Genomic DNA, 26,120 nt, shown 5'->3' with positions numbered 1-26,120 from the left:
GTTGTACAAAGACAAATCATGCCAAATGTTCAGATCATCTAAATTTGGCAATTTTCCTGAAAAACATAAAAATGTCCATAAACTTGTTTTGTCTGATGAAGTAGTGAGAGATAGCATTGTCAAAGATATCAGAAGTGTATTCACTTGCGTGGAGATTTGTCGAAAGCTGTGTTCAAAATGAGTGCCGTGATTAATCACAGTTGATCAAAAACAATGTGACAATTCAAAGCATTATTTGAAACGGTTTCAGCATAACAAAAAAAAAGTTTGTTAATAAATGACACAATAGATGAAACGTGGATACATCGCTTCATTCCAGAGTCAAATCGCCAGTCAGCCGAGTTGATAGCAACAGATAAAAGTCATCCGAAGCTACACAAGATGCAAACATCGAGACAAGGTTTGAGCTTTCATATTTTGAGATGCACAAAGTATTTTGTTCATTGTCTACCATAACCCTCAGCAACAAATATTATATAGCATTATCGGTGCATATAAAAATATAAATAAATTGCAAATAAAAAATCCACAAATGAAAAAGTGTCTTTTCACCAAGACAATGCACAATATCATGGTAATCACAAAACTAGATGAATGGCATTTCTAATCGTTTCCACATCTACCCTATTCTCTAGATTTGACCCCCAACAACTATGGACCATAGAATGTGCCAGGGAAAGATTTGGTGCCAATGAAGCAATGATATTGGAAACAGGTGTATTTGAAGACCAAAGATAAATGGTTATACAAAAAATATCAGCTTGTTAGAGAACCGTTGGGATCGACTTATCACCGATGTTGAATTTTTTTTTTTTTTCATTAGGCCTCGGTACTTAAGTGATGTGTTAGTTAAAGCACTATTATAATGTGTGACTATGTTAACTCTTTCTACACAAAAATATTTCATGGAGACTGTCTAAGCAAACAGTACAAACTTATATTTTTTAAAATATTTCAAGAAAAAAAATTAAAAAAAAGATAACATTTGATTTGTAGAAAAATATTTTACTCTTATTTAAACATTCAGTTTTCAAAGAATAATTTAAGATTGGGCTGTTGATTCCACAAGTTTCATTATGATTATTATATTGCTATGACGATTAAGAAAATCTCCCCAAACTTTGCATGGTCCGTCTTAGGTGGGGGTGGGAATATGACAAAAAGAACAAATAACACCATTATTTCTTTAATTATGCTAATCTTATTTTCTTAGAGAGCAACACATGAAAAACATTCACCTTCTGAACAAAAAGCTGCATTTTTCTTTAATTAAATGGAAACGTTTTAAATTGCAGAATGTATATGCATTGTTGCACATGGAAGGTACAATTTTTGTGTGTATATTTACAATTTGGCTTGCTAACTTTATTTGCAACTACTTTGCTTTTGTGAACACACATTTGACATGGCATTGAACTTGTCTCTGGTATGTATATTCTGCTCGCTAGATTGTTTACATCTACTTCACCCTCATGTTTTAAACAGACATGCAACCGACTCCATCGGTGAATAAAACTTCAGATATATTTAGATTGGCATCTGACATTGAAGCACAATGCAACAAAATGAGAGATACTGTCAAATTATTTTAACGTTTTCTGCTTTAACAACATTTTGAGTTAATATAAAAAATAGCATCTTCAACTCTATAATAAAGACCAGTGTGTATTTGTGCATAAATATGGATTTTTATCAAGTCACGCAAAAGTTAACGAGTAAAACAGATGGTGTTTTCTAGCTTTCTGATTCATATGTGTGTAGAATTTTACAAAGATGCCTATTTTCAGACCATTTAACTTTTATAGGACATTAAACCAAGATTTTGATGGTTTTTTGCTAAGGGAGATAAATTCCATGGCCTTTTTTTTTTTTTTTAGGAAGTGGGGGGGGGGTTCATGATAAAGTTTTAACTACTCTATTCTTGCTTCTAAATTCATTAAATTATATTAAACAAGTTTGTAAAAAAAAAAAAAAAAAGTTATTTTCTGTGTCAAAAAGTTTATTGTATGCAATAAGTTTTAAAAAATTGAAAATGTTTGGTTCAAAAAATAAGCATGGATGTTAGCAATTAAAATATTGAAAGTTACAATTTCTTGGTTCATAACTTAATAATTAAGAGGAAGATCCAAAGTGTCCATGTGAGAATAGTAAATCATTCTTAGAGGAAACAACTCTTCTACCTACATCATGAATCGTTGAAGTATGGCAAAATACTAATGTTTTCAAAGGAAAGGAAAAAGTGAGATAGACAAGACAAAAAAAAAAAAAAAAAGGCAATGCAAGAGAGAAAGAACATTGAGCCAAACATAGGGGAAAAAAAAAGAAAAAAAAAACCTTTGCAGAAACACAAAACGGAGATGAATTGGGGAGAGCGAAACCAATACTAAAACTAAAATTGTCATACTACCCAATTCTTTATATATATATATATATTAGTGGCCTGCCAAGTCCACAGGATAGACAACCAATAAAAAAACAAAAAAAAAAAACAAACCCTAAGCAAAATTCATCCCAAAGCAGCAAAGCTAAAGCTGGCTTGCCAGGACATACATACATACATACATACATATATATATACACACACACACACACACACATAAATGTAGGCAAATTTGGGTATATTTTATTGGTTTGAAAATATAGATTCTTTCTTACTAATTGTCATAAAATTTTAACCATAGAGTAGTATTATGATCTTCAAAAAACCTGCAAATTTTCATGTACATTCATCCCATAGAACCAAATATGAGTATTTCAATATTTAATTTGGCTACATAATATAAGAGATATATTTGGTAAAAAACAAGGATAAAAATGCTTAGCGTTAGTAGAGGTAAATGATTTTTTTTATTATTTCAACCTTGATTGTATTAACTTTAACTTTATCCTGTCTATTGAAACAGCTTGTAAGGATTTAAGTTAATACACTCAAGGTTGAAATAGCATATATACACACACTCTTATTTGGCAATTTTATAAGTTCCAAACCTCAGCGACTATTGATCAGAATTTAACAAATGAAGGCTTGTTAGAAAGGTAATGACCTGAATTGTGTACTAGGCTATGTGACATTCGCCCTTAAGGTTGCACATTAAGGAGATCATCCATCATTCAGAACCTATTTTTGGAACCATATCAGCAAGTTTTAGCCTCCCCTCCATCAAAGCCAGAAGTTTTGGGGAAACATACATTAGTGATGGGACGATTCCAAAATTTTTCCTGATTCCAATTCTTTTAAAATTTCTTTACAGTTACTTAAAGATTCAATGCTTTATAAAAGTGTTCAAATCTAAAAATCACTCCAAAAATGAGATTCTACTTTTTAGATAATCATGTGGCAAAAACAAAACAAAAAATTATTTTGGAATTTTGAGTAGGAAAGCAGTTTTGCACATAAATTTAACATAAAAAGTTAGAATGGGCCAGAAATGATTATCATTTTAATCTTGTTGCACCAATATCTCCAGAAAAAAAACAAACAAAAAACAAAACATAAACAAACTTAGAATCCCATCCTCCAACGTAGACCCCTATTACCATGTCTCCATCAACATCAGGGGTCTACATTCTAACCTTCCAGAGTTTGAAACCCAATTGCAGGAGATGAAACTTGACATATTGTTCCTAAGCGAAACTGGCATAGGACCGACCACTTCCCTAGATGAGTTCATAATTAATGGATACTCTAACAACATCTAAATCTGACCCCCAAGATCGCCATGGGCATGGAATATGTGCCTACATTAAAGATGGCTTTCCGTGTGGTAGGGATATCTCCAGAGAAGACCCTAATTTACCTTATATGTGCTTCCAGGTTGCACTTGCTTATACCACTGCATTTATATTTGTCCTCAGTTGCCCCCACAACAGCGGAGTTACTATCTTTAAGAGCATATCTGAGAAAATTAACCACATCCTGTCTGCTGTTCCTTCGGCTAACATTCACATCTGTGGTGACTTCAATGTCTACAATGTGGAATGGCTGATCCACTCAAACAAGACAGATGATGAGGGGAGGTTCTGTCATGACTTCTCCATTGCCTATGACCTCACTCAGATTGTTCACGAACCCACCCGTGTGCCCGATACTACCGGTCAGTATGCAAGCCTTCTAGACCTTTTTTTCTCACAACTACCCCTGAGCTATGTTCATGTTCCGTTCTATCTCCTCTGGGATCTTCCAACCACTCGGTTGTATCAGTTAAGATAAAAAAGAAATGCAACAAGTCTTCAGACGTACCTCTCCACCATACAGTATATCGATACTCTATGGCTGACAGGGATAGCTTCCATACATTTATATCTGATCTACCTCTGCATTCCATAAAAAGAATGTGTTCTCTATAGTATCAGACCTGACAGAATGGTTAATTGTAGTTATAGACCGATTCATACCATCCAAAAAATTCCAACAAAAACCTAACAGCCAGCCATGGTTCTCCCCACTGCCATCGCGCACAGAAATCACTTTTTCCATAGCTACCAACGTAATAGATGTACTGAGACTAAAGCTGCTTTCAGGACTGCCAGGAACCACTGTAAAAGTAATAAAAAATGCAAGAGAGCTATATGCTCAAGTCTGTTAAATCCAAAGTAGCTGAGCAGCGGCTTGGTTCCCACCAGTTTTGGCAAATAGCAAACAGGATTCTGAATAGAAGCATGCATTCTATCCCAACCATCATCAATGGACCTGAGGTCATCTCATCAGCATCAGACAAAGCCAAACTATCTGCCAAGAACTTTGCAGCTAATTCTACCCCATGCGATCAAGGCCATCAACTCCCCGTATTTCCTCCTATAACAGACAACATGCTATGCAACATACACATATCTGTGTGTGATGTCATCAAGCTAATCAAGAACCTTGATTCCAATAACAAGGCTCTACGGACATATTTGTATTTAGTTGACTTTTGACAACTAAATATTTTCGTTTACTAGCCAAATTGAAAAGTTACTAGCCAAATTGAAAAGTTACTAGCCAAACCCAGATAATTCTTAAAATACGACATCTTTGTTCTGTGACGAATACGTACATCATAAAGATTTTTCTGTATTTTTTTTTTAATAAGTAATTCTAAATATACAACAAATATCATGTTGATACTTGAAGGTATATATAAAAAAGGTATTGTTTTGTTAAACCTTTTATTGTTTAAATAACTTGATTTTTCTCGTTTTATTAAGAAAAGAAAAAGTTGAAAAGATATTTTTCATGCAGTAATGAGCTTCTGGAAGACTGCCAGTGAAAGAAATACAATCGCCAAAAGATGAACGTTTCATTATTTCTAGTCGCCACTTTGAAAATTCACTCGCAATGTAGAGCCCCGAGTAAAGCAACTGGCCCTGACGGCATTCCAATTATAGTGTTGAAAAACTTCGACCAGAACTTGCCCCCATGCTTACAAAACTGTTTAAGCGTTGTCTTAAGGAGAATTGCTTCCCAACACCCTGGAAAAACCTCATCAGTATGCCCTATATTTAAGAATTCAGGTGACAGGTCATCTCCCTCTCAGTACAGACCAATAAGTCTCCTGTGTGTCATGAGTAAGTTGCTTCTTTATTTAATATATAAAGAAGTAGTCAACCACCTCAGCAGAAATACCTTTAGTGACATGCAATATGGTTTCCGTTCTGCTAGATGTACAGCAGATTTACTAACGGTTATATCTCATAGGATTAGTGAATCTCCCGACAAAGGCTTCCTTTCTAGGGCAATTGCTCTTGACATATCAAAGGCCTTCGATAAGGTATGGCATAAGGACCTACTTCACAAGATTTCCAGCTACGGTATAACTGGAAATGTTTTCTCAATTATTAAATCATTTCTCTTTGATAGGTTCTTTGATAGAGTAGTGGTTGATGGGCAGAAATCAGAAGCCCACAGTATTAATGCTGGTGTCCCTCAAGGGTCAATCCTGGGCCCAACTCTCTTCCTGATCTCCATCAATGATCTCCCAAAACACATACTTAAATCATTCGTTGACATCTATGCTGATGACATGACCATCTATGGCAACACATCAAAGGCCGTAATTGACAAAGTTCTGATTCTCTCTCCTCTGATCTTGAGTGTGTGGTACACTGGGGGAAGAGGTGGTTGGTTACTTTTAATGCATCTAAAACCAAGCTTCTATCTTTACATCAATGCTCTGATCCCCATCTGGCATCAATTGAAATGGATGGCTCTCACGTCTTGGAGAGGCTCCATGTTTTGACAAGCTTCTGGGATTGACCTTTACTCCTGATCTGAAATGGAACATGTACATCAAATCTGTTGCCAAGGTCACTGGAAAAATGGTGGGATCCTTCTATCGCCCAGTAGATATCTCACTGCTGATGCAATTCTCTATATAAAAACCAAGTACATCCAAGGATGGAGTACTGCTGCCATATCTGAGCAGGAGCTGCTAAAAACAACCTATCCTGCCTTGACAGAGTATAAAATAGACTTTGTAGCCTAGTGGGGGATGCCCTTTTCTCTTCCCTGCAACCTCTTTTCCCACAGAAGGGACGTTATTTCCATGGGAAGTGTTAGTCTGAGCTCTAATCTCTGCCCCCCCCAAATCTTTCGCGAAAAACACCCATCTAGCTGAAACCACTGTCGATAATTTTCCCCACTTTTTATCTGTGCCTAAATCAAAACAGATTCCATGAACACAGCTTCTTTCTTAGAAGTGTATGCCTGTGGAACTCTTTTCCGTTTGCCTGTGTTTCCCACCTGACTACAACTTGGATGTCTTCAAGTCCAACATAAACAAATTCCTGATGAACTGCCACCTTAAGTAAGCCACTTTATCAGATTTCCATTACTAACGATTAATACAATATTATCCCATTGATTACTGTACACGCAATAAACCTTATCCCAAAGTGGCCTTGATAAGTGGTTACTTCCATGTCAAAAAAAAAAAAAAAAAAAAAAAAATTATTTGATGTGTTTTGGGTTTTTGATTTCTACCATCTGCCTCTGAAACTGCTGTAATGATATAGCCATTATTGACAAATGGTTTAAATTTAAAGTTAATGTAATTTGACTATGGTTCTGTTTTTGGGGGTTATTTTGAATGACTAATGGATGAACATGAGAAAATGGATTTAAAACATAAAAACACAAAAAGTTTAGCAAAATTTCCTTCAGAAAAACAATTTGAAATATCGCCATCAAACAAGTTCGATAAGTATCAATGCTGGTGTCCCTCAAGCGTCCATCCTGGGCCCAACTCTCTTCCTGATCTACATCAATGTTCTCTCAAATCACATCCTAAGGTCATTTGGAGACATTTATGCTGACAACACTACCATCTATGGCAACATTTCAAAGGCTATAAACGATCAAGTTCTGATTCTCTCTCCTGATCTTGATCACATGGTGCAATGGGGAAAGAGGTGGCTGATTAATTTTAATGCATCTTAAACCAACCTTCTATCTTTCCATCATCGACACTGATCCCCATCTGGCATCAATTGAATGAATGGCTCTCGTCTTTGAGGTTCATGTTTTGACAAGCTTCTGGGCTTGACCTTTACTCCTGAACCGAGATGGAACATGTATATCAAATTCATTGCTAAAGCTGCCGAAAAAATGGTAGGATCATTCTACCGCTCCAGTAGATATCTCACTGTTGATGCAATTCTCTACCTGTATAAGAGCCAGGTATGTACAAGGATGGAATACTGTTGCCACATCTGGGCAGGAGCTGCAAGAAGCAGCTTATCCTGCCTTGACAGAGTTCAAGATAGACTTTGGAGCCTAGTGGGGATGCCCTTTTCTTTTCCCTGCAAACTCTTTCCCATAGAAGAGACGTTGCAAACCTGTCTTTGCTTTATTATTTTCATGGCAAGTGCTCATCCGAACTCCAATCTATGGTCCCCCCTTGCCAATCTTTCACGAAAAACACTAATCTAGCTAAAACCACTATCAATAACTTCCCCACTCTTTATCTGTGCCTATACTTAAACGTAAATTCCATGAGCAAAGCTTTTTTTCTTAGAATTGCATGCCTGTGGAACTTTTGTTTTCCTACTTCCCAACTTACTACAATATGGTCGTCTCCAAGTCCAACATGAACAAATTCTTAAGGAGCCGTCCTCTTAAGCAATCCAATAAACCAAATTTCCACTACTAACGATTACGACATTTCCCATTGACTACTGTACAGTCATTAAATCTTATCCTAGAGTGGCTTCCAGGCTTTGATAAGTAGGGACCTTTTTTTTTTTTTTACAAAAAAGAAAAGCCACCCAGCTTACAAAGGAAGGTAAACGTTTTAGTTGTACGGCAAATACGCGTTGTTTAAGTGTGAAGTTTTTTTGTTTTTTTTTAAATTACATTTTCACCCCAAACAAGGCACATTGCCACTGTGGTCGGTTCACATTACACTTGAACTTCTGCATGTCAGTACAGTTGGGAAGCAGGGACCTGGAATGGAATTCCAGAGTCTAGCGGTTCTGGGGAAGAAACTACTGGAGTAGAAAGATCTTCTACATCTAGGGATCTCTACTGTGTGGGGGTGGGATTTAGCTGGTAATGGGTTTGTCGAGGGTGTCTACGTCGTGGGGGCACAAGTGTCTGCAGTTTGTCAGAGCATTCACCATTAAAATACTTTTAGAGCAGGCAGAGGGATGCAACGTTTCATCGATGGAACAGAGGCTGGAGCTTAGATGCCAATTCAGGGCCTATCAGATTGGCGACTCTTTTGAACCTTGTCTAGGAGCAAGAGACTAGCAGCAGATGCACCAGCCCAAATGTGACAGCAATACTCCATACATGGGCGAATGGTGGCCTTATAGAGGTACAGGATACTTTCAGGTGTCAGTAGTTTTCTAGCACGGTATAGAGAGCCTAAGTGTTGGTTCCAGCAATATAATTTTATTATCAGCATGTTCAGCTGCATCTAAGCAGACACCACTCAAAAGCTATACGTTACCAAATGTAAAACAAGTTTATATCAAAATAAATACACATTAGATACGTTTGAAGCAAAAAAACGCATTCTTACAAAATAAACATTTATTTTGTTTGAAATTTATAAATATATTTCGAAGATACACTTCATCAGGTCTTTCTTTTTGCTATGTTGTTGAAAAGACTACCGTGAAAACAACAGACTTCTATTGATTCTATGCTCCAACAACATGGCAAAGAAAACAAAAAAACATACTGATGATGAAGTGTATCTTCGAAATATATTCATAAATTTTAAACAAAATGTTTATTTTTTAATAATGCGTTTTTTTTTGCCTTCAAACGTATCTAATGTGTTTATTTTATTTAAACTCAACCAGTGCTTCTATCAAGGAACACAAACCCCAACGTAAGTTTAATTATTTAGACCACTGATCTCACATTGAATGCAATTTTCACATTTCGGTTGATATAACTTCTGACCTTTAGTTGACCTGGGATGACCGTATATTTGTTAGGTTGTTGAATGTGAACAAACCGACCTACTTTAGGTACATCTATACAGAATTTTAAATAAGTTTATAAGTGTAGATTGCTCTCATTCTGTCAGCCATGATGGGGTAGAATTAATTTATATTTTTATTCTTAGTATCACCTGTAGTTAGAATTGAATTTTCAACTTCAAGAATAACATCCAAGAGGAGAAAAGTAGTTCAGATAATTGTAGTTTTTAAAAAATTCTAAAAGGAAAATACAATAGTTGTTTCAAATTGAGTGATGTGCAATTTTTATTTTTTTATCTATATTTGATAGCACGTTATCCTCTTTACTTTTTAGCATCTTTACCTTCTGCAAAAAGTCCGTGCGGAGGAAAAAAAAGAAGAGTAACCTATTCGTATTAATACAATTTGCAAGTTATTTTATGGATAAATCCTATTTTGATCAGGTAAATTACATACAACTTTATATAGATTAATAGTTTTAATACAAATAGGTCACACATGGATAGGTAAAAAAATTGTTGACTATTCAAAGTGTATTTGCTTTAAATAAAATAAATGCCGCTAATACTATTTTATTTAATGAAATTTCTGGATACAATTGTATTAATGCAAAGATTGTTTTTTCTGCAACACAGACTTAGGGTTGTTTCAAAATGTGAAATTGTTCTTTTCTATTTCAACCAGGCAATGCTGGTTGGTTGATTGGTTGTTTTTGTTTTACGGCATATCAACCTTTTTCAGGTTATTTAATGCCAAATCTAGTGATTTTGAGGAACGATTTTTTTAATGGAGTATATTTGTTTTTTTAAGTCGGATTCTATTTAACCCATAGTTGGGACCCTAACAGGTACTACCACTCCGGGTCAGAGTGGACCTGGGAGCAATGGCAATTAAAGGGTGGCTCCACACTCCCCAGGGCCCGCAAGCTTGGGCAATGCTGGGATCAGAGTTTTGCTAATATATCTATAAAATAAATCTTACTTGTCTGTTTAAAATGTATGCATGGGTTATTCCGTGTGAAATCATCAAGGGCTTGACACCCATATCCATAGATTTGGCTGTAGTTTGCACTGCAGAAAGACAATATAGGAACTAAGAAATCCTGAAAATTTGAGCATGTAACTCCAAGCGGTTTCCGATTTCAAGCATTTTTTGTTTTGGCATTAGTCACATGATGTGACATCCAAACAACAATCTTGTGACGTCATTTCTTTGAATATTTTCTCATTGAAAGATCGTATGGCTCTGAAAATTCACCCAGGTAAGATTTTTTGACCCAAGGAATCCAAAAATGGCATCAGATTTTCTCCAAAATGAAGCCTTATTGAGATATTAAAGGATTTGGGATTTTTCCACATGTGCCCCAAAATTGAATAAAAAAGGATGTAGCTTGCATGGTTATGTAGTATTTTTTTATATATTTTTCAACACAATAAATTGTCTCTCAACCAAAAATGGTTAAAAGTTCTTGTTTCGTTCACTCGTAGTTTCTTTTGCAAGTTGGGTATATTTTTGATGACAATGAAAAATATTCCCTCCCCTATTGGATGTGATAATCAATTTAGACATGTGTTAAACTCACATTGCACCTTAATTTTGGAGTAAGCCAGATAAAAGTAAACAGGCTCAATTCAATCAAATATTTACAATAAAAGTAGTTCTCACAAAGGCCTCTGTATATTTATCTCTCACATTAAATTGTGTCTTGACCAAAAATGGTTAAAAGTTCTTGTTTTGTTCACTCACATTGTTGAAAGTAAAAACTTTTGAAAAGTCTTGAGACCATTCAAAAACTTATGTACACTCATTTTCTGCCTTTTTGACTTCTCCCCTTGTTCCCTTTTATTTTCTTATTCTTGGCAATTTTGATAAGGGCTGTTTGTTTTAATTAGGCCCCTCTGAGCAAATGAACTATTTCATACACAAAAACGAACTTTAACTATTCCCTGAGAAGTACCTTAATGGGAAGTAACCAGTTTCGATCTGTATGGGGTTAAATCAGGAGAGTGGCCATTCGTGCCGAATTCCATAAATTTCATCTTCATACAGGCATCCATTAAAAAAAGTTGAATATGTAAAAATAAAGATAAAACAGTTGCAGTGAAATGGTATTCAGAAAATAATGGATTTCACAACCAAAGTCAAGATTCAACATTTACATGCGGCTGTGTTCTTTATACCATGGAAATGAAAAAATGGTTTTTTGATACTCGTGGTCAGTTATTGTGTATGTCTTTCGGTACATGTTCTTGGGGATACAACACAAAGAATTTTCTTGATGGGAACAAACCATCTATCATCAATTTGCGGCTAACTCAATGTCTTGCGTGGTCCATGGAGATGCATGAACTTAACAGTTACATCACCTTCCTCTGCATTTATTTCATTCACGATACCAACCCAGCAGAAAGAGTTATAAATACAGGTTATATATTGGATTGGTGTGATGTCAGAGATATAAAGAATTGGTGGCATGTTAAACTCATGAATATCAAATATAGTTCATCCATCCTGGACAACTTATGGCCAATTTGTGATGCTGACAATGGTACAAAAACTAGCTCTGGTTCCTGACACTGAAAAACCTTGCTTCAAGCCCACTCATCTTCAATACCAAAATCCTCCTTACGCAAGCATAAATTGATGAAATTCTTGAAGTTTTAATATTGAGCCCTGCAGCCATCATTTGTTCACGTGCAGTAATAAGGTCTGGATTAAATGAACAGTCAGTGTCTGAGTCTGATACACGAATGCAATGTCACGGGTTTTGTTATCAGAAATAAAACAATGAAATGTGCTTTAGCTGCTGATCAGAATCTCTGTAGTAAATCACCGCAGGGTGCAATATTCCTTGCTCCAATGATAACTTTGAATTTCGTCTTGTATTAAAAATTGAAAGTTTTCTGCAAAGTCTCCCAGAACAAGAACCTCATTGGAACAAAGATTCTTTTGATTCAAGTATCTGGCTTGGCATTTTGTTAGATATGATTGTCTAGTAAGATTATCAAAGGTGTCAATCAACAGATCTTTATATTCTGCATATGTTGATGCTGCATGGCTGGTTGTGTCCCATTGACTAAAATGAAACTCGTCATCAGGGTTCATATCATACAGCTCCTCATTCAAGAATTTCTGCAATGCTTCTCTATCAGGGCAATTTTCAGAGCGATGCATCATACACATTTTGTTAGCAGAATCACAAACTAACTTTGAAATCAAATCTTTCTAAGTGATGTTCCACTTCATGGCATCAACAAGTTTTGCATTCTGATGTATGTTACAGACAAACAGAATGTGTACCTGTAGATCCAGCTAAAACACACCACTTTGGATGCATCTCCACAAATTTGGAAACCCTCACCTTGACACCAGGATGCTGCTATTTAAAAACAACATAAAGTTCATGCAAATTACAAACTATCAAGCGTTTTTGTGAACACCCTTTGCCATACTAACAACATTTTTTTTGCTTGGTATTTGGCAGCTGCATTCATCATTCTCATACATTTGCATTATCAGGTCGACTGTCTCTGGGGAAAATCGTTTCTTTTTGTTAGAGACAGATTTTAACAAAATAACATTTGTCCTTTTCAGTTCTCTGGCAGGTCGAACAACATAGACACCTTGAAGAATTTGGAGCTATATGCACGAAACCAAGAATCCGGAGCAAGTGTCATGATTTGGATTTGATCAGGAGTTGAAGCGCTCTTGAACTTCTCTTTCCTCAGATAATGTAATCGATCCAGTTCTGCTGCTTTTTTGTTGATGTCGGTTTCACTGGGGATTAATTCTGCACAGTCAGTTCGTCAGTACCAACTTTATCACCATGGACATGTCACTTTTCAATGTTTCAACAGTTTGTTCTAACTTCCTTTCGATGCCATGAACACTGCCATAAGAAGCAACACTGTGCAGAATTACAAGGGAAACATCTATGGACACCAGTCTCACATTCAAGGTTTTTTTGTGAAGTTTTCACAGAACTCACAGGTTCGTAGTCTGGATCCATTGTGTCAACTGTCAGACTCACATTTCTTTGTGCACTGATGACAAAGTGACCTTGTGTTACATTATATCCTATTGCCTCCAGATCTTTTACCATCTGCAAAGATATCGGTCATTCACCTTTGACCTCTTGTGTTGCAAAAATCCACCACAACACTTCTTTGTGGTCTTTGCTCTACACTCAAACACATTTTCAAATTATTGTTTGTGATGGAAGCAAATGGTTGATAATTCACCTTCATTTTCTTTCAGTTCAGCTTTCCACAACAATGTCCCAACAATTCCTTGCTCCAAGTCTGATAAATTCTCAAGTCCCTTGCTTTTGCTTTGCTGTTTTTGTACATGTCCAAATTTTCTTTTGTTAGATTATTTTTGAATTTTCTTAAAGTTAGCATGTCATATTCTTATGGCTTTTTTGAATTCTTTATTGAACCAGGGTTTGTTATATTTTGGGGATGTAGAGCTTTTTGGTATATTCTCTTCTGCAATGGAAAGTAGCGTATTGTTGAAATAGGTAATATGTTCAGAGTTAGTGTTTGCTTCGGGTATTAATCTATGTTGGCATGCATTTTAGAAGTTTCCCTAATTTGCCTTTTGTATTTCCAATGGAGCATTTTGTCCTTTAATTTGGGGTTCTCGTTTTCCAGTATAATTAGGAAGTGGTCACTTCCACATGTATAGTCGTGTATTCTCCAGCTATAGTCCATGTATATGGTTGGATCACATAATGCGAGGTCTATTGCTGATAGTATTCTTGTTGCTGGATGGAAGTACGTGTTCTTTGTTATTTAGTAAACATAACTGGTTTGTTTTTTTTCTTCAAATGATTTGGCCTTTTGTTTTTGTTTTACTGCTCCATGATTCGTTATGGCTATTAAAGTCGTCTACTAATAAAAGGTTTTGGCTGTTGGATTAGATCATTCAGTTCTATTTCATCTATTGTTTCATTTGGTGGTATATAAAGTGAGCAGAGGATTATGGCTCTGTGTAGTGTTGCAGTTATTGCAACAGCTTGTATGTTTGTTTTTAAGTTTACTGCACTGTGTGGAATAGTTATATTTAGGAGTAATGATGATCCACCAGTGGCTATGTTTGATTTTTTTTATGTAGTTGTATATGGAGTTGTTTCTTCTAGGCAAATTATTGCAGCACGAAGAGTTTTGATGAGAAGTATTATTTCTTCAATATTAATTTTTAGGCCTCATATTCCATTGTAGAATTTTATTAAGTACAGCACAATCATTTTGACACACCAGTTCTCGACAAATCATCAAAGAACAACATTGAGCCTGGCCAGGACCAGATAGTCAACCATTTGGGAAGATTAGGCACTGTATGTACCTTCTGTGAAGTTTGGGCATGGGGCCAGTACCCTCAACCCGAAAAAAGAACTCTTGTGGATGGCCTATGCCCCATCCAGGGGGTCAAAGCTATGGATGAAGTATTTTATTAGCCATTATTTGTTTAATTTTCTTGTTTTGGATTGTTGACGTTACTGTCAACTTCCATGGTTTTAGTAGTTTCTTATTTTTTTTGGTTTATTTCAGCATAGGTGTTCACGTTTGTGCTATCTATGATTGTGGGTTTAATTTTGGTTATGAATTTTTACCAATAATTTGGGCCCAGTTTAATTAATTTTTCAAAGAGTATATCACTTTTTTCTGTGATTTTTTTTTTTGTAATTTGTGCATAACTTATCTCCCATATATCTATTTACATTTTTCCTTGCTTCAGGAGATGAAATTCATTTTTCCATGGGTATAGGTTTTACTTTTTTTGCCATGGAATTTTTCCATTTTTAGTAGAACATCAGCATTTAAAAAAATTTTTTTTTTTACCTCCATTAGGATTGTCCCAGTTTGTAAATTTATAACTGTTTTGGGTGTTATTTTTGTAGAAATTACACATTGTATTAAACATGGAGATAGTTTTGTGAATGGGGTGTTGTCTTCTGATTCCAGAATAATGTATCTCTGGAAGTTTCCCTATTTTTGGGAGAAACCCATTCACCCTTGTAGGACAGCGATACAGGGGCGGTATACTCGTATTTAAAGGGGTTCACAACCACTTGTTCTTTCTAGTTTCACTACCCAAGAAAATAAGTCAGGGGAGCACAATAATGTCATATTCCCTTTTCTTCAAACTGATTGACCCTAGAGCCGCCACCTTCTAATTCAGTAGTTAGAATATTTTTTTTTTTTTTTTGTGATACTTGCGTTGGTTTTTGTCTTCCGAATTAGAGCTTAACATGACCAGCCGATTGATCAGATCAGGCCTCTTTGACCGCCTGACTAACTCAGGTAAAGGCCAACAGGATCCCATCTCAAAACATCATGGGTTGCCACCCATAGCCAACAGGAGGCCTCATTGAGGGACTTTTACTCACTCTCTGTAGGTGGACAGCATATTCTGATGCCCTACTGACTGGGTCAGAACAAGAGGGATAAAAGACAGAAAAGGAGGGGTAGGGATATTGTTTTTGTTCTTTGCTTTGCAAAGAGATAAAGTGAGAAAAAAAAACTTTGATATATGGTGCTCTGATCTGGTAGCACCAGCAAACTTTTGTATACGATTTGTAAATGCACATTTTGTAAACAAAGTCTATAAAGAATAGTTTCTATTTAATTTATAGACAGGATCAAGATAGTTACGACAAGTCTGCATAAGAGTGAACCTGGGGATAGTTGTAACCAAAAGTGGATTTTATGCTCCAAAATTTGGGCCTCAAAATTGAATGCAGTTTTCGGCCATACCCAAGATGGTTAGGGATATAGGACAGCAGAAAAAAGGTGAGCTAAAAAAGGAGAGGGAGGAGAGCTTGGAAAGATGGACGTTGAAATACTATAGACGTGAACATGTCCAAGACACTTTAGTGCCTATTCTATTTAACACCTAAACAGGACTCTGACAGTACTACCACTCTGAGTTAGAGTGTACCTGGTAGTAATGGTAACAAAATTGGACGTTGTTACAATATGAAGATTTTAATTGGGGGGGTGGATTGGTTTCATAAAACTAATGGTTAAAAGATTCTCTACTCTCCTTCAAATGCAGACGATAAAAAATAAACATTACTCAACATTTTAATGTTAATCTCAAATCAACATTTTCTTTTCATATCTAGAAACATTTAATGTGGGAACAGATATTTGCAAAGCATAAACAATGTTACCAAATTTGTTTTGGTAGCACAATTGGTCCTTATGCAGAATATGGACCATACTATTTTTTTAAGATAGGATTTTCAAGTTCATTTTTATAGCGTCTTTCGTTTGTTAGGTGAAAGTACAGAATAGTTATATAAAAAAAGAAAAAACCCTTCCCCATGTTAAAAATGGGTTTCTAAATAAGATTTCAGCTCAGTCCGTAAGCTGCATAAGTTCTGTACAATAAAGCAATGAATTATGACTGTTTAAAGTTTGTTGAAAATTAGAAAATTTGCTGTCCTATGTGTTATTGGTATGGCACAATCACGTTGACACACCGGTTCTCACCAGATCACTGAAGTTAAGCAACGTTGAGCCTGGCCAGTACCAGATGGGTGATTATTTGGGAAGGCTAGGCACTGTATGTATCTTCTGGGAAGGTTGGGCATGGGGCCAGCACTCTCACCCCGTAAAAAGAACTCAGTCACTACAAAAGCTACAAAGTTGTCGATGGCCTATGCCCCTTAGGGGCTCAAGGGCTGTGGATGGATGTACTATTGATTCTGAAGCCTATTTCTACAATCTATATATGAATAAAAACAGATGTATGTGCGGGTGTGAAAATATTTAACAAATAAACCTAATTTACTGGTCGCATAACACTGAAATTAACAGGAAATATTCACACCAAGGATTGTTTATAACGAGTGAAATTTTTGAATGGATGAATAATGCATACAGAAATATGTTGAAATGCAAAATGTTCGTTTCAACTTGCCAACATATTTCTATTACTTTTGCACATGCACAAATTTTCAATAGTTTGAAGTGGTTTAAGATGGTGGGATCCTCCTACCGCTCCAGAAGATATCTCACTACTGATGTAATTCTCTATCTATATAAAAGCCAAGTACGTCCAAGGATGGAATACTGCTGCCATATCTGGGCAGGAGCTGCTAAAAACAGCCTATCCTGCCTTAACAGAGTACAAAATAGACTTCGTGGCTTAGTGGGGGATGCCTTTTTCTCTACCCTGCAACCTCTCCCACAGAAGAGACGTTGCAAGCTTATCCTTGTTTTATCGTTATTTCCATGGCAGGTGCTCGTCTGAACTCCAATCTTTCACGAAAAACACCCGTCTAGCTGAATCCACTGTGAAAAATTTCCCCCGCTCTATATCTGTGCCTAAATCAAAACGTGGATTCCATGAACAAAGCTTCTTTCTTAGAACTGCACGCCTGTGGAACTGTTCCCTCTGCCTGCTTCCCACCTGACTACAACTTGGATGTCTTCAAGTCCAACGTTAACAAATTCCTAATGAACCGCCCCCTTAAGTAAACACTTCATCAAATCTCCACACTAACGTACTGTACTTGCAATAAACCTTATCCCTGAGTGGCTTCTGGGCCTTGATAAGTGGTGACCACCGTGTAAAAAAAAAAAAAAAAAAAAAAAAAATTTAAAACCTTTTCTGTCAATAGCTTAGTAGGAAACAGCTGGAGCGCTAAATGTTTTGGTCTTAATTCTAGTTGATGGTACCAAAGTCATTTTTTAAAGCTTTTGACATCAGTACTATATATTAGGTTACAATATCATATTCAATGGAGAATTGGCTCTAATACAAAATCTGCATGAATTAAAATTAATATCTCTTTAGAAGTAAAAAAAAAAATTGGAATAAGGCGAAACTGAGGCAAATTCCAAAATGCTAATGAATTTCATGAATGTGATATTAAAATCATAACAGAATAGAAATAGGCCACAAAAGAATGGTGACTAATTACTTTAACAATGATAAAATCTGATTTTTTTTTTTATAGGTTTTAAAATCTTTTGTTCAAACCTGACTATTTCAATCAAATTAAAACCTACATACATGATGGCTGCAAACTCATGTTTAAATATTAATATTGCTCGACTATTTGCCATCGTGTCAGTCTAATCTTTCAAGCAATACTTGCGCATGAAACTTTAAAAATTTTAAGTGAAGAAAGGCTTTGGATAGAAACATCCCTACTCTTTGTGTCTCCACCTTTAAGCTAATTCCGTATACGAGAGTCATTTGAAAAGTAAGTTTTTTTTTTTTTACTTAAAAGCTAAGACAGAATGGTACCATTCCACCGACCTTTTTGTGCTCGTAAATTTATTTTTCTACATTGCTACCACCATTCTTAACGCACTTTTGATGCCTTGGACGTAAAAGTCTGGAACACGTTTTGTCACTCATATCTATCATCACTCTGAAATTGCTGAACTCATTTACGCTGATATCAACTGCATTGGCTCTGTAAGCGGGTAACAGACCCAGATGGATGTTGATTAGTTCAATTTTTTCTGCATGAAGGAATTCAATGACACATCTCTGCTTCTGATGCATATCCATGACAGGGGTTACTTTCTTAGAGTCTCACACCGTCAATATCTGCAACAGAGATGAAACTTTCAGTACATGAATGCATAAGTTCAGTCTTCATAACAATGCAATTTGCATTTACCTCCGATCCATTCAGATGGAATAAAAAAATAGGAGGCATTACTTTTGGAATGCCCCTTGTACTTTCAGATAGTGTTAACCCCCCCCTTCTCAAATATATAACTTAACATGATATAATCCTAGTTCATTCGAGAAAAATTTTTTATTCACAATTGTTTCTGTCCATTTTCATAAATCTATACAAAGTCTATTTGAACAAAGAAAAAAAAAAAAAATGCTTTCGATCTTCATTTAAGTAATACAATATATTTAACTAGCATGGGGGTGCCTGGCTTTGCCCAGCCGTAAAATACAACTAAATGATATTTTAATTTGTCCAGATTTTGTATATATTATAGAGTCGTAATTTCAAAAGTAAAAAAAGTGCCATCAGCTAGAATCGAAACTGAAAGCAAAACTGCAGCATTCAAAGCTGGTGATGTTACCACTGTAACGATGTGACATGCATACGACCTGATCAAAAATGAAGATGAATGTATAAAGTGTATGATTTTTTTTTCAATTTTGACCCATAAAAATTATTGTAACCGGCTAAAGACTCAAAAGAACGGTCCATAAAAAAATCTGATCATTTGACGTCCTAACGCTGCTCTGCAACTTTCAGTTTCGGAGGAGATAGAGTTTGAAAATATGAAGAGTTTTAGAAATTAGATTTTATACTTTTTGTATTCATCACTCCAATCAAAAGGGAAAACTGCTTAAGAGTTTAAGCAACGTTTCCAATGAAAAAAAATATAAAACTTAAACTAAACACATTTTTATTATTTTGCCAAATTAAACTAAGTTAGGGTTAGGTTGGGGTAAAAACAAGTTTGATTCATATCATCTAAAACATTTTTTAAAGTTTTATGACCTCAAGAATCGGTAATTTTTTAATTTTGTACTCATGTGTCTATGTTATTACGCTGAAATAACATTTAGAAAGCCATTCTTAACATGGGGGATTGTAACTATTCTGTACTTTCATTTAAAAAAATATTGTAAAAATTGAATTTAACTCGAAAATACTACTTCATAGCGCAGTAACAGATGCATAAGCGCTTTTTACTTATCTAAATAACATACTCTTAACTTGACAAGCAGCAAAATCCCACCTCTTCACTGTTGAGGTCCCTAGATATCGGAAAGTCTTCTACTCTAATAGTTTTTTTCCTTTGGCTTGCTAGACTTTTTAATGCCCTCTCCATTTCCCTGACCATACTAAATTGCATAAATTTAAATGTAATGTGAACAGACATCTCGCTGCACAACTCCCCAGTCTTAGCCACGATTCTGAATAATAGCTCTTTACATCATAAGTGGCAATGCATTGTTTGAGGTTATAAAGATATATAATGGCAATATATATATATATATATATATATATATATATATATATATATATATATATTAGGTCCTCCTACTGTAAGTTGGTCAGAATTTTTGGGGAATTTTTAACACCCTTAACACAAAACTGTGAATAAAATATACAAAACTCGTAATTTCTCTTTTTAAAGTGGTTTAATTTCTTTATGGACTATACTCCCAAAATAAACTATTAAAGTTTTTTGAAAAAAAAATTATTTTTTAAAAAACAGTGTTTACAAAGTGCCTGCGTGCGCTCATGCAGCCATTTATTTTAACGTAATAAAATGAATTGAATTTTACGAGTTAAATTTTCAATTTAAAAATCTATCAATTTTTCTATTGGTTCAATTTTTACAATGTTTGCAGGTTAAATGCGAAATTTTATGCTCTTTCCAATAAACCGAATATAATATTCTAGACAAACGTTTTTTTTAAATTCACCCCCACCCATTTTGAAATGTCTATTAAAATGAAAATAATTTTCTCACCTACGATTTATATATCACAAATTTAAGATAAAAGATCAATAAACAAAATCTAATTTAAAACCCACAAAAAAAAGAAGAGTTTTGTGCAAATTTACCTGTAAAGTCAAAAGTTTAAAACTTTTTTTTTTTTTTAAAACCACGTTGATTTTTTTTTAAGTGAAACCTCACATTTTTTAAATTTTGTCCTGAAAAGATTGAATACCTACAACAATTTTTTCTGGTTCATTCAATGTTTTTTTTTTAGATAAAAAAAAAAAAAGAAACTCCATAAAGAAGAAATGAAATATATTAAATCAAAAACTCATGTATTTCTTAAAAAAGAAAAAAAAAGAAAAAAGGAAAATCAGTCGAGTGTAATTATTTTTAACGGCAAAACTGATAAGTGAAATGTGATCATTTTTCAAGTTACGATGGCCCACATTTACTAACTTTTGTTTACAGCTAGCAATAGAAAGGGAGATTAATTCTGGCATTTACAGGCCACCAAAGTTTTCAACTCAAATAAAAGGAGACATTCGTCTCCCTTTATTCCAGTTCTGAAATCTGATTATCGCAGTATTTTTGAATCCTTGCTTAAAAAAAAGTATTTCATTTAAAAAGGACATGGAATATTAAATATAAATATGAATAAATTTTTAACAATGAAGAATGGAAGTACCCATTGATTAGTATTTTTTATAGGTAATTGATTTTTTGGAATTATATATATATTTCAAGTAAGTTAAAATTTGTTGGTTTTCTTGAAATCTCTTAAATTTAAAAATTTAATTATATTATTAATAATTAAAAAAAATATTGCATATTTTGCTCTTAAAACTTATTTTTAAATTTGGTCTTTGTTCCTTTTATTGAAAAAAAAAATAGGAGTTGAATTACATTTTTCAAGTAGTTATAAGCTTCGAAAGATAGTAAGTATAATTATTTAAGTTTTTATCACGCATTTTTAATGGCGATTTTCTGACATTGCTAGTCCTCCTGTAGAAGACGTCTCCCTGAACTACTTTCGCCTTTTCTCGCTCACATGCCCTTATTCCGATTTCGTAGCAGTAGTGGGCCGATATCAGTGTTTTTCCCCTACCAAAACGGTCTTTAAAGTTTTTTTTAAATGTTTAAAATATTTCAAATTGATATAAATTATTGCACAAAGTCAAAACAAATAATTTTTCTGGTACGGGCGGGGTGCAGTTGCAGTGGTGTGGTGCACTTATTAAACCGTGCCGAATGAACATTTAGAAAGCTAATCTTAATATGGGGAGAGGAGGGTGTTTTGTAACTATTCTGTACTTTTACCTAACAATTTAATAAAAAAAGATATCTTAAAACTTTAACTAAAATAGCGCAGTTCAATAAGTGCAACATTGCAACAAGCACCATTTTTCTTATTCCGAATTATTAAATCGAAGTAAAAATTCATTTTTTGTTTTGTTATTCTAGCAAACAATTTAATAAACAAAAAATATAGTAAAAACTGAATTTAACTTGAAAATACTATAAAATATAAATTTAGTGATCAAGTAAAAAAAAAATGAAAAAAAGGCATTTTTACTCGATTCGAAATATAATTTTTTGTTTTGATTTAATTCTTATTGTGCAATAATTTATATCAGTTTGAAATATGTTAAATATAAAAAAAAATTAAGTTATGGTAGAAAACAAGGTATTTGTCCAGTTTAAGACATTAAAAAATGAAAATATTGAAAAAGTTTATATTCTACGTATCCATTTTGGACTGAAAATCTCAGAAAACATTTCATTTAATTTGATCGAGTAGTTTTTGTTTTTTACAACGGAAAAACGTTTTGATGAGAGCACGTTGAAGTCAGCAATTGTGGAAATTTTTAACACGCCAAGGGGAGATAACTCCATGTAAAGCGCCGACACTCCCTCCCCATCTTTATTACTAGATATTCTTCCTAAAAAGCTAAGCTTTTGGTCAGTATTAATAACAATTTTTTTCACTGTAAAAACTACTTGATGAAATGGAGTGAAATATTTTTTCGGAGAACATCGTTCCATAACGGATACGTACAATATAACCTTTTTTCGACATTTTCATTTTTTAATGTCTTCATTAAACTGTACAAGTATCGAAAACAATGTCCACTGATATCGGCTCGCTCCTACAAATTTCGAATAGGGGTATGTGAGCGAGAAAAAGCGAAAAGTAATTTTTACGGGCCCAGCAGCGCAAAACACCCCCAACCACCCCATGTTAAGAACGGCTTTCGGAATAAACACCCTCCCAACCTCGTGTTAAGAACGGGTTTCGAGGTTGGGGGATGTTTATTCCGAAAGCCGTTCTTAACATGGGCAGGTTGGGGTGTTTATAATACGCTGCCTGCTGGGGCACGTCGTAAAAATTTACCAAGCGAAAGTAATTCAGGGTGACGTCTCCTACAGGAGAACCATATACTTTTTTTTCTGATTTTCTTGGAGTGTCACTAACTTTTACAAAAAAAAAAAAAAAAAAAAAAAAAAAATTGCAACACACAAACACAAATAGTACTTATGCAGAGAAGGTACTGTGTTATTTAGAAAGCCATTCTTAACATGGAAGGTGTTTACCGTTTTGTAACTTCTATACTTTCATCTAACAATTTAACAAGAGATACCGGAAAACTTAATTAAAAAAAAAAAAAAATACCACGATACCTTTTCTGAAGAAGTAAAAATATATATATATCAAAAATAATTTCTATTACTACGTGTAGATTCGTAAAAACGAACCTGCCACTATCAAGAGAAACTATCGCTCGAATTGTAAAATATATAAAACTATTCGATTAAATTCAAGATGATATACTTGGATTTAATAAAAGACATAAAATATTTTTAAATTGTGACAAAGTTGAAAATAGATGTGTATAAAAACTCGAGTACAATATGGATACAGTTCCATTGGATTTGAAAACGTGGATGTTTGGCATTGATTAATGACGGTTTCTTACAAAATAAGATATTTAAACGAGATTAAAAGAAATGTTTTCAAATTCAGTTGCCATTTCTAGTCTTATAATTTTATTTCAATGGATTATTTCCATTTGAAATAACTTTGAATTTTTAAACCAAAGTAAGCATACCAAAATTGGTCCTCCATTTATTCAAGGGGTGGGGGAAAGGAATCAAAATACTTTCTAATAAACTTCCAGGTAATATCATTAACTTTAAATCAAAAAGAATATCATAAAGGATTAAAAATATATTTTTAAGTGCAAATGTACGAAAGGTGGACCAGTTTTTCTTTTTAGTAAAAAGTCAAAGTTACAAAAGTAAGTAAAATAATATTCGGATATTTTTAGATGTCTGTTGTGTACGCTTTCAACGTCCCAAATTTTTAAACGTCATTTTAAACCATTAATTTGCAATTTGAATATAATTAATTTAAACTACGCAGAAATCTAATTTTATATCGGCTTATTTTTAAAGACAATTTAGTATTGTTTCGATAAGTTTAATTGTTAGGGTGGGGAGTTATGACAGATATAAAGGACAATATATACGAATTTAAAACTTGGTAAAAATAAATGCCGACAAAAAAAAATAAATAAAATACGTTCCTTAAATAGACATTAAATAAAATATTTATAATTTTTATTTGGTTATTTTTGTTTGGCTAACTTATTAGAAAAACAGACAATTGACAACTTGGTAAAATAAATGCTCTCTCTCTCTCTCTCTCTCTTTCTATATATATATATATATATATATATATATATATATATATCTAACACGATCCTTAAATATATATTAAATTAATCTTATATATTTTTAATTTGTTACATATTAAAGTATATTACAATTTTAAGTCTATTAATCGAATAATAATATATAACGCGTTTTTTTTTTTAAATGAAAATTTTGGACGCTCAAAACGAAGAGTATTTTTTCAACTACATTAGTCTCATCTATTATTGGCTATTAGCAACATGTGTTTATAAAAAAATAGATAATTATTAACGATTACTAAACCATATTCTAGCATATATATACCTATGTATATCTATATCCATTTATGAGTTTTATCACGGATATTGTTAAAACTAGCTGAAGTAGTAGCAGGAGTACTTTTTAAAAGAAAAGACAACTATACTATACATATAATATGAATGGCTACTACATGGACACTACTTTTTTCCTTTTTAAACTTCCCAGAAGCAGAATTGCTAACGAAGAGTTGTTAAAAACAGATATTTATCCACCGTCTTTTTTGTTTAAACTTACCGTGACGGCCACCTGTCGAAGAAATCTCATAAGACATCCACAAATAAATACCAAGCTTTGGCGATTCTCTCTCTACTAAAAATCTTTCAGCCTCTAAAACGAATTGGCTACTGAGCATGCGTATCACACGGTGTGACACGGTCAACACGAAGAAAAATTAAAACCGATTTATTAATATAATAACTGAACGGAAATAGCCATCTAATAAAATATTATAGAGGTTCTAGATGTTTAAATAAAAAAATAGAAGAGTAATTTAAAAAGGTTGATTCGGTATCTCGTTCGAAGGTTATTAGGACATCAAAGATGGCGGCCCCCAGCGGCATTACAATCACGTGTGACGAGTTTCTTGAGTTTCAGGTTAGTCTTTGTGGATATATGTTCAAGAGTTAAGATTTCAGTTCCCTGTAAACTCGTTTACGATTAAATTAATCTCGTACCCTGTTAGCGTTAAGTGAAATGATTAATATTACAAAAAAGAAACACAAAAAACAGACATGTGTATAGTATTCTTGAAACTTGAAGAACATTGGATCATGTTGTATACGTTTTCAGCGTCCCAAATTCTGTTACTTCAAAATCATGTAGTTTTAAAATTTATAATTAAAAATGTAACAAATTTAAAATGTTCACAAATACTTAATTTTTATATATATATATATATATATATATATATATTAATTCATTTATATATTTATTTTGCTAACTTGAATATCTAGGAAATAACTAAAAAAGACCCATTAACAGATAAGGAAGGAACGTATATGCAAATTTAAGACATATGCGTGGATATTTTGGTCAATTTTTACGACCTTCCCCAGCGTATTATAAACCCCATGTTAAGAACGGCTTTCGGAAAACCCCCCTCTCAACCTCCTCATGTTAAGAACGACTTTCGAGGTTGGAGGTGTTTATTCCGAAAACCGTTCTTTAACATTGGGAGCTTTGAGGTGTTTATTATCGTGGCTACCGTAATATGACGATGGTCACGTTATAATACGCTGAGGC

General features: G+C 34.1%; 2 protein-coding genes across 4 annotated transcripts in view; one reads left to right on the top strand and one right to left on the bottom strand.

Moving 5' to 3' along the window:
• The window catches only part of LOC145248277 (importin subunit alpha-7-like), a 115,023-nt gene extending 89,770 nt beyond the window's left edge, over positions 1 to 25,253 (bottom strand). For both annotated transcript variants that reach the window (XM_080110146.1, XM_080110148.1), the window contains exon 1: positions 25,113 to 25,253. In XM_080110146.1, the coding sequence (XP_079966272.1) occupies positions 25,113 to 25,142 (30 nt within the window). In that variant the 5' untranslated portion in view covers positions 25,143 to 25,253. The remainder of the gene's footprint in view (positions 1 to 25,112) is intronic.
• Positions 25,254 to 25,351: 98 nt separating this feature from the next.
• Positions 25,352 to 26,120, top strand: part of LOC145248278 (protein MIX23-like) — a 28,605-nt gene continuing 27,836 nt past the window's right edge. The window contains exon 1 of one of the 2 annotated variants that reach the window (XM_080110150.1): positions 25,352 to 25,472. In XM_080110150.1, coding sequence (XP_079966276.1) covers positions 25,419 to 25,472 — 54 coding nt within the window. In that variant the 5' untranslated portion in view covers positions 25,352 to 25,418. The remainder of the gene's footprint in view (positions 25,473 to 26,120) is intronic. The other variant, XM_080110149.1, reaches the window with a different exon arrangement.

Source organism: Euprymna scolopes, chromosome 26 (assembly GCF_053919585.1).
Source record: "Euprymna scolopes isolate OS-2025 chromosome 26, ASM5391958v1, whole genome shotgun sequence".
NCBI lineage: Eukaryota > Metazoa > Mollusca > Cephalopoda > Sepiida > Sepiolidae > Euprymna > Euprymna scolopes.
The sequence above is the reverse complement of the archived record's forward strand: the minus strand, read 5'-3'. Positions and strand labels throughout refer to the sequence as shown.